General features: G+C 40.7%; 1 protein-coding gene across 2 annotated transcripts in view; it reads right to left on the bottom strand.

Moving 5' to 3' along the window:
* The window catches only part of ntrk3b (neurotrophic tyrosine kinase, receptor, type 3b), a 204,773-nt gene that overhangs the window by 49,245 nt on the left and 142,524 nt on the right, over positions 1-13,004 (bottom strand). For both annotated transcript variants that reach the window (XM_028586046.1, XM_028586038.1), the window contains exon 11: positions 2,597-2,785. In XM_028586046.1, the coding sequence (XP_028441847.1) occupies positions 2,597-2,785 (189 nt within the window). The remainder of the gene's footprint in view (positions 1-2,596; positions 2,786-13,004) is intronic.

Raw genomic sequence — 13,004 nt, forward strand, 5'->3', positions numbered from 1 at the left:
ACAAAGCCACTTGCTGGGAGACAGCGAATTGGGCTTGATATGGATCTGTCATTAGGCTAAAGAATTGTCCTTTGCCTTTTCTGCCTTTATCTCCCTAATGCGGCTATATTTCCCCTGGATTGGTCTTTTTCAGCCCCAGTGAAAAAAATAAAAAGAGCTGATCTCAACGAATATTCTAATCAGTCACGGCTTGCCTGTTTACCGCAACCAAAGCCAAGGCCACCAGTTCATCCAGAAGATGAACCAATTGAATGACAGCACTTCATGTTTTTAAATTGGCATCACAATGACAACTGTGCTAACACTTCTCTGGTAATGCTCGTAATATCTCAAGCTTGTTTACAACTGAATGTGTACAAGTTGCTGGTTCAACTAGAGGGCAAGTACAATTTGATAATATTTGTTCTTTTTTATGTTTTTTTGTTCTGTTTTTGACAGCTGAGATACTCTTCGCTCAGGCTTTCCTCTCTCCAACTCTGTTTTGTGTAACTAGAACTTTTAAACTGATTAAAATTACATGTACAATGTACAATTTATAGAAATATATACTGTATATAGTATTGATTTGAAGATGAAACACTCATGAATAATACATCTGGTAAGGCACACCGGAATCACTGGTATGAGCTCTGCAGCAGGCAATTTCACATCACATGCAGCTGTTTTAACAGAAGCCAGCATGGCACACAGCAGCAACAAACTGTTCCTCCTCCTCCTCCTCGCTGTTAATGATGGAGCCGGTTTCAAAATGCACAGCGCCCAACACTATAAATTGCGCAGGAGACTGGTAGTGGAAGCAGACTGGGACTGACCATCACATTTGTGAACTCCTGATGGTTATAGGTAAGGAGAAGTGTGAGTGTGTTTAAATGTATGTGTGCCTAATGCTGGACTGTGTGTGTGTGTGTGTGTGTGTGTGTGTGTGTGTGTGTGTGTGTGTGTGTGTGTGTGTGTGAGAGACACACTGGCAGCAAGCTATTCTCCTGGATAAGAGGCTTTCAAGTAAATGAATGAATATATTATGGATTGGTGGCCAAGCATCAATAAAGCTGCCACACTGGATGTAAGCGGAGTGAAGCTGCAGGACAGTCAGGCTGAGCAAGGCCAGCAGCACAGTGGGGACCCAAGGGACCCCTAACTGAAGACCCTTATCAAACCATAGCGGAGGTAGAGGAAAGTAAGGAGAGATATTGGCAAATTCATTCTACCTACAAGCCACACCAATGGTATGCCTACATCCACATACATGCACAGACTCATTCTCTCTGTCATACACCTACACACATACTGTAGATATACACATGGATACACAGAGACATTTCCTTTCCCCAGCCTGTGTGTGTGTGTGAGTGTGTCCTGAGGGTAAAGAATACATTCATATTCAGTGAATGATCGGCAGAGGCAAAAGCCGTTTGGAGCCATTTTGTTTTTCCAGCCGCTGGCAGAAAGCAGTAGCCATTATGACCTTGTGGTGAATTCAGGGTTCATTTCCTTTTTTTAATGCACCCACATAGAATTAAATCTAAAAATAAGACAAGGGATGCAGTATTCAGAGAGGGAGAACATTCTGTAAAGCCCACGTCAAAACTGCAATTGGGCACAGCCACGGTCTGACTTTCAATTCCAGGCGCACGGTAATCGGGAGAAAGTTTCATTTGTGCCCACTGTCATTTATTCATTAGCTCGCAATCAGATCTCCTGTGCAAGGCATGAGATGTTATAAATCAATCACCGGCTGGCCATTAACAATTAATGCAATTCATAAAACATAAGACCCGTCATTTATTTATCACCTCTAAATGGGATTTCCTTCCTTCGCATTGGCCCAAACTCAGAAGTCAACTTTTGTTAGCCTGATTGACGGCCATTTCGTGAACGAGCCAAGATGTAAAGTTGCAGATCCAAGCTGAAAGGGTTCAGGGTAGCCTGACCTCGCTCAGACAGGTGGAGAATCTTTTCCATGTTTGAATCCAGTTGGTTTGACTGGTATGGTGGGGAAGGGAAGCTGCTGGCACAGGTATTTTCTGCTGATTCTCTTGAGCAGTTGATGTAATTGTGAGTAATTAGGCCTTAAAGTGGTCTTGTCTTTCCCCAACCTGGAACATGAGTCCCAAAGGAAGAGTAAATGAGGTGGAGGGGGGCTGTCTGAACACCAGTAGCTGGTATACAGAAGGCTGATTTTGTCTGAACAGATCCTATATGAAGAGCCTGGAAGTGAGCCAGCAGATGCTAATACCATATGATCACACCGACTCTATAGATGACACTAAATTATACTATTGCCCCGAGGGCCCAGCCACTTTTCTCATTGTAAAGATAACAACAAATTACAATGGAGATGCAACAGTTGGACTCAGCCTCATAAATATGTGATGTTTGATATTTGGCCAGATGCTGCACTTTACTATACAGTGAATAACATTCAGTGGGAGTTTGTGTTCCCTAAGTGCCATACAGTTGTAGTATATTTAGCCTCATGCTTGAACAACTGTAGTTCAAGGGACACTTTGTATCTCCATAAAAATGTGTAACAATGGTCACCACACAACATCATGACAAAGGAGTGCTAACAAGTAGAAACTTTACAGGGACTTACGGGTGGTTGGCTTGTTGCAGTTGTGTCCATGCCTAAAGTACTGAGGATTCTCCACCACAGGAATACGAGTCATCCCTATGACAACCGCATCAGGGCCTGCATCCAGAGTACAGGGGGTAATAATCCCATGGTTGACATGATGAAGAGGGCTGGCAGAGTCTTCCTCACCACTGATCACAGCTACAGGACCTGGAAGAAGAACATAAGAAGGATGAGCTATTTAACAGTTCAAAGTCCAAATGATGAAATGAAGTTTGGTGGACTTTTATGCAATACTGTTGGTCAGTGTCATTGTTATATGTGACAACATACTTACATACAGTACATACTGACTGGAAAAAATAAGTATCATACATTAAGTCGCCCTCCACTTACAGTAAAAATATGAAATGTGCTCATTGTTACTTCCAGCCTATTCTTATGAACCATTTGTTCAAAAAGCTACAAAAAGTTAAGCACTGTAATTCGTAACCATTCCACTTTTTTTGCTGTATTCACTACATTGACGGCCACTGTATAAGAACACGGCTGGCCATGAAGGGAGGTGGTCGGGGTGATGGGTGGGCGTTAACATACAGGACTTTCAAACGGAAAGGAAAACTAAAGCATTTCACCCAGGAGATGGATGTTCCTTAGGAGTGTTTTAATACAAAACACCATCTTTTTCCTAATCTTAACTAGTCGTTTTGGTGCCTATACTTAACTTTCATCGCTTTCATCATATTTTGTGGACAAAATGTAACCGTAATGTCCACCGTACCGACCGGCAGCTCATGGTGCTCTGTACCCGGCTCACAGTCACCTATTCTTGGGTAACTGAACCACCAACTACCGCTGATACAACGGATGTCCGTACCCGGCGTCACAAAGTTCTGTAGCGGCTTAAACATCCAGAAACTGCCGCTTGGCGTCATGGAGCTTGTTGCTGGCGTCACGTGACCAGTTGGCGGTCTCCACATTTCGTAGGATCATACGTTTTGGTGTGCATACATTTGGGGTCAAGGCCAATTGGGGTTGAGTGTGCAATGTACACATGATGTGTGTGAGGTGGACTTTTCAGTGAAGTTGCAGACACCTTCTGTCCAACAGCATATTAATAGATTCTGGATATTACAATGACATCGAAAGGGATTACAATAATTTTTAACAAGGTAATTCAAGTTTGTGAAAAAAAACATATCAAACATTATTCAAAGCTGGGTATTTAATATGTCTTAAAGGTGCACGATGAGTTCCTGCATGGTTTTAGCATGATTTCATTTTTGTCTCAAATTGTAGGCATCTCTCCTTGATCCACTAGCTGCCTGCCCCCTGAACACACCGTGAAAAAGCCCGGTCTCAGGAGACAACACAGGGGTCGTAAACCTCAAACAAACACTAGGGGCACAGGCTGTGCACCAAAATATAACAAACCACGTTCCAGCCAATCACTGACAAGATGTTTGGGGGAAGGGGTGGGGGTTAGTGACAGTTAGTCAGTTAGTCATGACAGTTACAGAAACAATGGGGGGAGGGGCAAGCTTGCTCTGTTTTGTTTGGTATTTACTTGGAACGTCAACAGAAGTGAGGTCATGCAGGAACTCCTAGTGCACCTTTAAAGGAGATCTATCATGCTCATTTTCAGGTTCCTACATGTACTTTGTGTTTGTAGTAGAACATGCTTTAATTTTCAATAAACACTTTATCTTTCTCATACTGTCCATGGCTGCTGCACCTGTATTCACCCTCTGTCGGAGACCCTCTGTTGTTGCGCCTGTCTCTTTAAGCCCCCCTCCTGAAAAAGCCCAGTCTGCCCTCATTGGTCAGTGTTTCCGGGTCTTCGGCTTCTCCGCCAGTGTTGTCAACTCAGCGACTTTTTTTCACAAAAGCGACTAGCGACAAATCTGACGACTTTCTGTAGAAAAGACGCCAGTATTGTTGTCTGGCGAGCATGCGAGGTCTTTCTCTCCTGTGGCTGCATCATCTAGCTACTTTTAGCTACTTTTGGAGCTAGTGCTAGTTAATTTCATTGGAAAAGAGTTGGCAACACTGGTCTCTGCCTCTGTGCTCTCGCTGTCTCTGTACTGTCCAATGCAACTGGTATGGGGTATAGCAGCACTTTATACAGTCAATAATCACCAATAAAAGTTTATAAAGCAACAAAAACTACACAATGGAGCCTGTTCCAGCAGGAAGGTTATCCGAAATTACGAACGAATTAACAACATCTGCAACCAAGATTACAGGTTTCCCTGCTGTTAGCATGTAGCTACATAATGTAAACACTGTAGTGACGTGCCAGGAGCATTTAAAGAACTCTGGCACGGATTGACGTCACCTCAAGCCAAGAGTTGAAAAAACAGTTGGAACTGGAGTGTTAAAAACAGTGTGAAATCTGAGGTTTTTGCTAAAAGGGATTTCTTTTACATACGTTTACCTTATTATTTAAAGCTCGGGTCACGTTTAATATGAACATCAGACATTGTAACATTATATCAATGACAGAAAATAAGGAAAACACATTCTAGGTCTCCTTTAAAACATGTCTGGAGGAGAGCTTTAACTAATAGTCAGCTTAATCATGTGACATATGGGTAACTGTTAGGGAGGTGGGTGGTTTGTTTTCAGCTTTGCGCCACAGGCCAGAGAAAATGAGTTACAGCAGGGACAGTTGCAGTGCTGCAAATGTGAAAAGATGTGTAGTTGGATCTCATGGTGAAAAATGACTTAATGTTTCTACCTGAATCTAACCATTATTCAATTTGAATTAAATTCTGAAAATACATTCATGTATTACAGTACATCTGTACATCAAGACTAAAACTATTCAACTTGACGGAAAATTAACTTGCAACTATTTTGATGATCAATTATTCGTTTCAATCACATGCCCAATTTTCTCTGGTTCCGGCTTGTCAACTTTTTTGGACTGTAAGTCTGATAAAAACAGGAAAATATATTTTGAGACAAAAAGATTAATTGATTAATCAGAAAAACATTGTTTGCAGATTATTCAATAATGCACACAATCATTAGTTGTAGCCCAAGTTCATCCATTGATTCCCTTCATCCATTCTTTAATGTTTTAGTCTACAAAATGAGTTACTAAATCAAAATATTCACATACGTTTAAAGCATAATCTGACAGTTATGTGCTGGTTGGATTTATGGTGGCATACAACACATTCCTGTCAACTAACCATAACCTCCTTTCTTTAATCAAAATTCAAAAAACGATCCCTGACATGATTCACTGTCAGCCAATGTGATCCAGGTTCCTGTTCTGTCACTGTGTCCAAAGTGACACACAGCTCTGACAACTGCAATCTTCAGAGGGGAGGAAGGAAAGAAACAGTAAGTGGATATAAATTCAACAGCAAACAGTAGCTGATTCCATGGTGCTGTGACCCACAAAGTTGAGTCTCTCGCTCACCTTGACAACACAGTAAATAGTAATCAAAACACAGTCATATCAAATGATAGACTGTGAGCCGCAGGAAGGTGGGGTGTGAAGGAGTGACACATGTGAGCATCAATTTATTTACAACATTGGCTCTTGGGTTTTCATAGATGAGCACCCGCTTTATTGGAGAGATGTGCACAGCAGAGCGCAGGTCTTCACCGCGCGACCCTTCTACCTACCCAACCACTGGGGACACGTGGCACGCTACAGCCCTAAATCTCTGATATATGTGCAGCATAATGCTTCAAACATCACTACACTTGAAATAAAACCATTACATAGAGAATTATGACGAGCCAAGTGTGGAAATCCTCAAGAAAAGATACCTCAAAAAGGATCCTATTATGCTCTGCATTTTAATACAATATGAATTGGAATGAAACCCCATCTGGTCAGACTCCAGTGTCAGATCGATGAGGCCTGAGGGTATGCCTGGCCTCCCTCCAAACTGCTGCACTCAAAAAAACTACACAAAACCTTCCACTTGATTCTTTGGGAGATGAAGGTTTTCTGAGGAGTGAAGGGGAAATTGGACTTCTTGACTTCAGACCATCCACAAAAAAATTGAATTTATGTTACCTGAGTGATGAAAAGGCCCAACGGCCTCTGAGAGGGTTTTTATCTTCTGAGACGTTGCCTGTGCACAGAATGGAATTGGAACAGGAAGTGGACATATTCCCCGAAACGTCTATCTGAGAGTAAAGTTCCTCTCTATTAAACCAACTTTGATTTATTCAAGAGAACTGGAAAATGAAATGAGCCAACTTTCGGCTATTTTCCATTCTTTTCATCTTCAACTTTTTTTAAAATAATAATATGGTTCATGCAGGAGGTAAATTCAGCCATGCACTACGAATTGCCACTGGGTCTAATTCAGACATTGACTAAAAGACTTTGGATGGCTTTTCGCCTCTAACCTTTCTATTCCTCAAATTACTACAGTCCTATGACAGGAGGTGTGATGATAAATATGTCAACATCCACATTTACCATTTGTGTCTATTCATCTAAAATTCTATATTTTCATGATGTAAAGCATATTTAGATGAGGGGATCGATACCAGTCTCATGTAAAAATGTGCAAGTATTACAATTTTATACTACAATTATAATGGCCAAAAATATCAAGGTAAACAGTATCATCAAACTAACTACTTTAAACTTACATTATATTATAGTAAAATGACTTTAGACCATGACTGCCTTCGATTTTATTGCTCCAAAAAAATGTAACATTGAAACATATTGCAGGTTTGTTGGACCCATAAACAAAAGCAGGTGAGTTGTTAAAAGTTTAGACAGTTGCCTAGAAAGGACTTTAAATGCAGCACAGTGTCTGTGTCTCTTAGATTCTATGCACCCATTGATGCTTTTTTAAATGTTCTGATGTCTTTCCAGTTTTAATAACCAAAGAAATCTAGCACACTGTCCATCAATTGTACTCACGTTATTCAAAACGTTTCTGTCCTTCAACATTATCTAAGGACATAGAATTCTGTTTATGAGTCAACCCACTCTCATCTACAAGACTTTCTGGAGTGCTAGAAACTTTCTGGAGTGCTAGAATTTAGCAGTAAGTGTGTGGACCACCTGTTTCCTCTGGTTTCCAGCATTTATGCTAAGTTAAACTAACCGACTGCTGGTTGAAGCTTCATATTTTACCGTACAGAAATGAGAGTGGTCTTGATCTCCTAATCTAACTCTCGGCAAGCGCATTAAGCAAAATGTCAATCCTTTGAGTATGTAACGTTGTAATGAATAGAAAATATCTAAATAACTCAATGCAATCATTTTTCTCAGAAGAAATCTGACTGGTTGCCCTCTCACCTCATATCCAGCCTCATACACAGCTGCATCTCACACACAAGTTGGCAAGAAGGCCATTGCTCATCAAAGGATACGCTAACACCGGCAAAAAAATCAAAAAAGTCATTAATTGAACATGTTCATACTAACAGGCAACAGTTTGTTCAGGGATTCCTTCTGGCAAAGTCTCAGATCACAGTGGTGGACCGTCGTTTGAAGGTTACTTAAATCTCATTGCTCACATCCTTCTACGCTTTTCCACCAAATATGTTTCTCCAGCAAACATCCTTTTAATTTTTCTGTGGCAAATATGTCTTTCCAGATGAAATTCCTCCATAATTTTTAAAGAGAAGTGTCACTCCAGTCCGCATTACTCAATGCTCCTTTGCATATATTCTGCAGTCCCGCCTCGTGGCGGTGCAGCAAATGCTTTATGTTTATGTAAGGTGTGGTTCGCAGGTGCATTAGCTAATTCAGCCAAATGCATTAATCAAGTGTGACATTTGCATCATCTGTTTCTCTGAGTTTAGAAGTCAATCTAATTTACTGTGCAGGAGCAGATACAGCGGCGCCTTCCCCTTCTGGGTTTTAAAATGGACTCGTTCATTAATGTATTGTCAAAGTGCTGGGCCAGCGGGTCCATCTGTTGACCAGGCCTCAGTGATGAATTAAAAGAGTATGCAGACCTTTGAACTGGCCACCTTCCAGACACAAACCAACTTTTATCTCCAGGCTTTGTCCCCTTGTATAATCACACTGACCTTTTTAAGAATGCTAAAAAAACAACCTGCAAGTGAACTCATGACTACACAGTTTATTCATTTGCAGATTAGTAGCTATTCATACATTTTGCTATTCTTGGATAAGAAGCACCCTTATGGCTTCATAGAACCTCAGACAATCACCATCACATTTCATGTGTGTGTGTGTGTGTTTGTGTGTGTGTGTGTGTGTGTGTGTGTGTGTGTGTGTGTGTGCGCACCATGACTTGTCACAGTAACCCTCAGACACCACATTAATCCTGCGGCTGATAACGCTAAATGCCTAAGATTATATCAGACTGTATAAATCATTTATTTCTATGAAACATATATAGCTTCTTTTCTTTTGGACAACACAATCTGATTGGCCCTCTCCGTCCCTCTCTAAAGTAACCAGGAGGACATACACAAAATGACACATTGGGATTACACTCATGATAGGGGGCATGTCCAACTCTTATATTTGCGCCCCTCACTTATGTTTTTACTTTTTTCTCTGCCACCATATTCAAGATAAGACAAGATCTGTGTTCATAATAATGTTGATGGTTACTTGAGTTGCCTTCAGTTATTACTGTGTGAGTGGAGGGGACTCCCTAAAACAGAATACATAATATAGGCGGACATGAGATCAGTATTGTTGATGCATGCAAGTATCAAGGCATACAGAATATACTGTTCATGTTTTTGTATAATTTATATATGTATTTGGTCTCACACCTATGTACATGTTAAATCTAAGTCTAAATCTAGTCTCCCTTAAGGGCCAGAAGATACTAGCCTACATTGATATCAGAATACAGGAACTTGGGGATAAGGCTAAGATTAGGTAAATAAACAACTTTTTAGGTTAGGGTTTTGCTATCACTCTGTGTGACGCAGAAAGTAGGCCTAAGGCAAGGCCCCCAGGTGAAAAACAAAGCTTTTAAGGAGCAGCAAGAGCCTTGTGGGCTTTGTTTTGCCCAGGCTTTCGCCTTTCAGGCCACATATACTGTAGAAACTGCCGTATCTATCTTATTGTTAAAGGTTGGTGAGGTTGTATATAGTCGAAAATAATATCTGCAGACACCGCTCTGGGCTGAATAAAAGAATTGCCAACTTCATCTTTTGGGCTATACTCTTAAATATAAATATATTCTCCTAAAAAGGTGCCAAAGGTGAGCATCAGACAAGACAGTAAATGTACAATATCCATAGTAATTTTTTTTTAAGTAGGGTTATTACGTTTAACAATACGGAGCATTACAGTACATAGCATTTCTGTTATTTGGTACACTGCCTGTGCCCCTGCTTTTGAAACTGCTGCTGCTGCAGCGTCTCTAGATGTGGACCATATTGGCCGGGTCTGGGATTTAGGTGCTTCAATGCATTAATGTGTGTGTCCTTATTTATGCTCTGTTCTCCTCATTGGTGCTATTAGATGTTATTATGATGTCCATACCTCATTTTTTTCTCCTTGTTCTCTGCTGCGGGAGCCATTTTCCACAACAGCCTGTGGCTTTTTGTGTTTATTTATTGCAGCTCTCATTGTTTTTATTATAATCATTATTTTTACATAATGCCACACCAGACTAAAAACTTAGCTGGGGTGTTTGTCTGTGGAGCCACCTGAAAGTTTTTTTGTCTTGACTTCTAAAGCAAGTGTTGAAGGTGATTCTAATGACAAAATTAAATACATTTTAAAATGTAAAAAAAAAAAGCCAGCGGCTGACTCTGTAGGGCTTTCCCTGTGATAGGGAATAAATTGTGCAGAGTGTGATTGCTTCCATTCCACCTCCTTGTGGTAATTATCGCACAGATTCTTTTCAAAGGTAGTTAATTAGGACTGGAATTAACTTGAGGACATGTAAAATGAACAAGAGAACACAGGAAGGATAACTTACTGAGGCAAGGCCACGCTCATAGTTAACAATGGATTTGAAACAAATTAAGTCCATATATGGGAAGTGTAAGAAAATAGTTAAATCACAGCAAACAAGGGCTTATAGCTTTTTTTCAGGAATCAATCAGAGATGATATTTTGTCATTCAGTGCCGTGACTTCACAACAGTTTCAATCACTGATATATCGCTGTAATTAAAACCAGCAAATATGTCACGGAACATCTTAACACCTGCCATCCAAACACAACACTTCCAAACAAGATCCTTTCCAAGAATGTTTGATTAAAATATATTCCAAAATCTTGAACTATTATGAAGTTGCGTCTGCTTGCTTTATAGCAGCAAATTTGTGCAGCATTTGTGGTATAAAAAGCCCAGTTAATTGCCAAATGCCACTATTGTTGTAAGAAGCCTCAAGGTTATGTGCATAGCTCTCCTCACTGCACTGAAGAAGACATGTAAATAGCTCTTAAGACAAATGGCCTCATCCGGCTCAACCACCCACTCACAGACGAGCATGGTCAACATGTGACAGCCCTGGACTGCCTGTTGTTGGCCTCTCCAGTTGATGGTGACCAACTGTGGCAAATATTGGGCGCTTGGACAGATGATATTTACGGTCCTCTGAAATGTAGGTTATTGACAATTTACAGTCGCCCTGCACAGCTCAACGTGCTGCCTCTCTATTGTGGTATAAACAAGGCCGAACACTGCGGGGAAGGACACCAGAGTCGAGACAGAAAAAAACATGCAGTTCAAAATCTGCAAATCAGTCATTGTATCTGAAGCCACTTTGTATTGTACGTCCTCAAAAAAATGAAGTGCCTACACCGGGCCGAACATTATCTGCAATGACACAGCACTAAACCAATTACAGTTTGTGTCGCTGTATATCTGTGATCTTGATGCTCACAATGATAATAAAGCTAAACAGTGAGATTCTTATTCTGACTCTGTTCTTACAGTTCCCTATCAGCTTTTACATCTTTGACAACACATTACTCTGTATGTAAGCTCCCTGAAGACCGACAAAATCATTTTACACAAGTATGAAAAGTGATGGAAAATGACATAATTCAACAGCCTAGCTGTCATGGGACTGTTCCTTGATTTATGACTATGACAGATTTATGATCCTTACTTACACCGGGTCTACATTTTATTACCTGTTATGTGCCCAAACACAAATTGAAAACTAAACATACGGCAATCTGAGAATATATTCGGTGGCATACAAGGTTTAATTTTTCTCTTACGGAAATGTAATCAGAAAGGGCCAAATAAAAAAGCTTGTGGTGGCATTGTTACGAAAACTAGTTTGCATCATAAACTCCGCACTAAAGGCAACAGTGCATGCACACACACACACACACACACACACACACACACACTACAAACATATGCACAGCGGCAACCACTCGCTCGATGTCTATATTTCTTGTCATGGCATTAGAATATGAAACGATTCCCCGGCATTGAGCATCTGGCAGAGTTAGCATGTAAATCACAAAGGAGGGCCACATTCAGCCACAGCAGCCCACAACAATGGCTTGATGATTGTGCACATCAGTGCTACGGGTAAAGCTACTGCATGCTAATGTGTCCCCCCGTTCTTCTGGGATGAAACAAGTGTTTTAGTGGGGGGGATTAGCTGAAAGATAAATTATTAGTCAGAGGTAAGATATTTCTTCAATGTGATCAATTCCGGTAAAATGTGGTGAACCTTTGGGAAGAGGGAACATAGGGTTGAGGGAACATAGACACACTTGCCCATGAATGTCAGAAATTAGCTAGATAAGAACAAATTTGGATTTCCACAAACCAAACTTTGTTTAATTTACCAAACTTCATCACAATCCATTTAGTATTTGTTGAGATAATTCACACAAAAAAACAAACTTGTCAACCGCATTATGGCGCCAAAGGAAACGTCATGGAATCACCAAAGTCATTAGGATTCATCCTTTGGGAACCACAAATATAAGTACAAAAAGTGGCTAAAACGCCACCTTCCCAGGAGAGAAGGATTAGACTCTTGTAATGCTGAAGTGAACGAGGCAATGGCAGTTTAGAATACACCAGAGAAAAGCTGATTTATTTTTAATCAGAGGTTTCCCCAGCTGGTTAAGGTAACATAGGCAAGCACTCTGTGAGGGCCTGCAATTAATTGGAGGCAGCACATTAAGGTCATTGTTAACTATGTTTTTTGCACTTGGGTGCATTCCAGTCCCATTTCCTTAGCATTCATTCAGTCTCAGTTACACACACACACACACACACACACACACACACACACACACACACACACACACACACTCACACACACACTCAAATCATTGACCGACCATGGGATATCAATAAATGAGGTGTCATTGTTCTCCTTTTTTTCTCCAGTAGCGCTCCCTTTGCCTCTCTCTCATGCACTCTCATTCCGTTGTTTTCTCTCCTTGATTACTTGATGTCCATTCAATAGCCTTTGTTATCAGGATGTTGAACATGTTGCCAAAGTGAGTCGA

This window comes from Perca flavescens, chromosome 1 (assembly GCF_004354835.1).
Source record: "Perca flavescens isolate YP-PL-M2 chromosome 1, PFLA_1.0, whole genome shotgun sequence".
Lineage (NCBI taxonomy): Eukaryota > Metazoa > Chordata > Actinopteri > Perciformes > Percidae > Perca > Perca flavescens.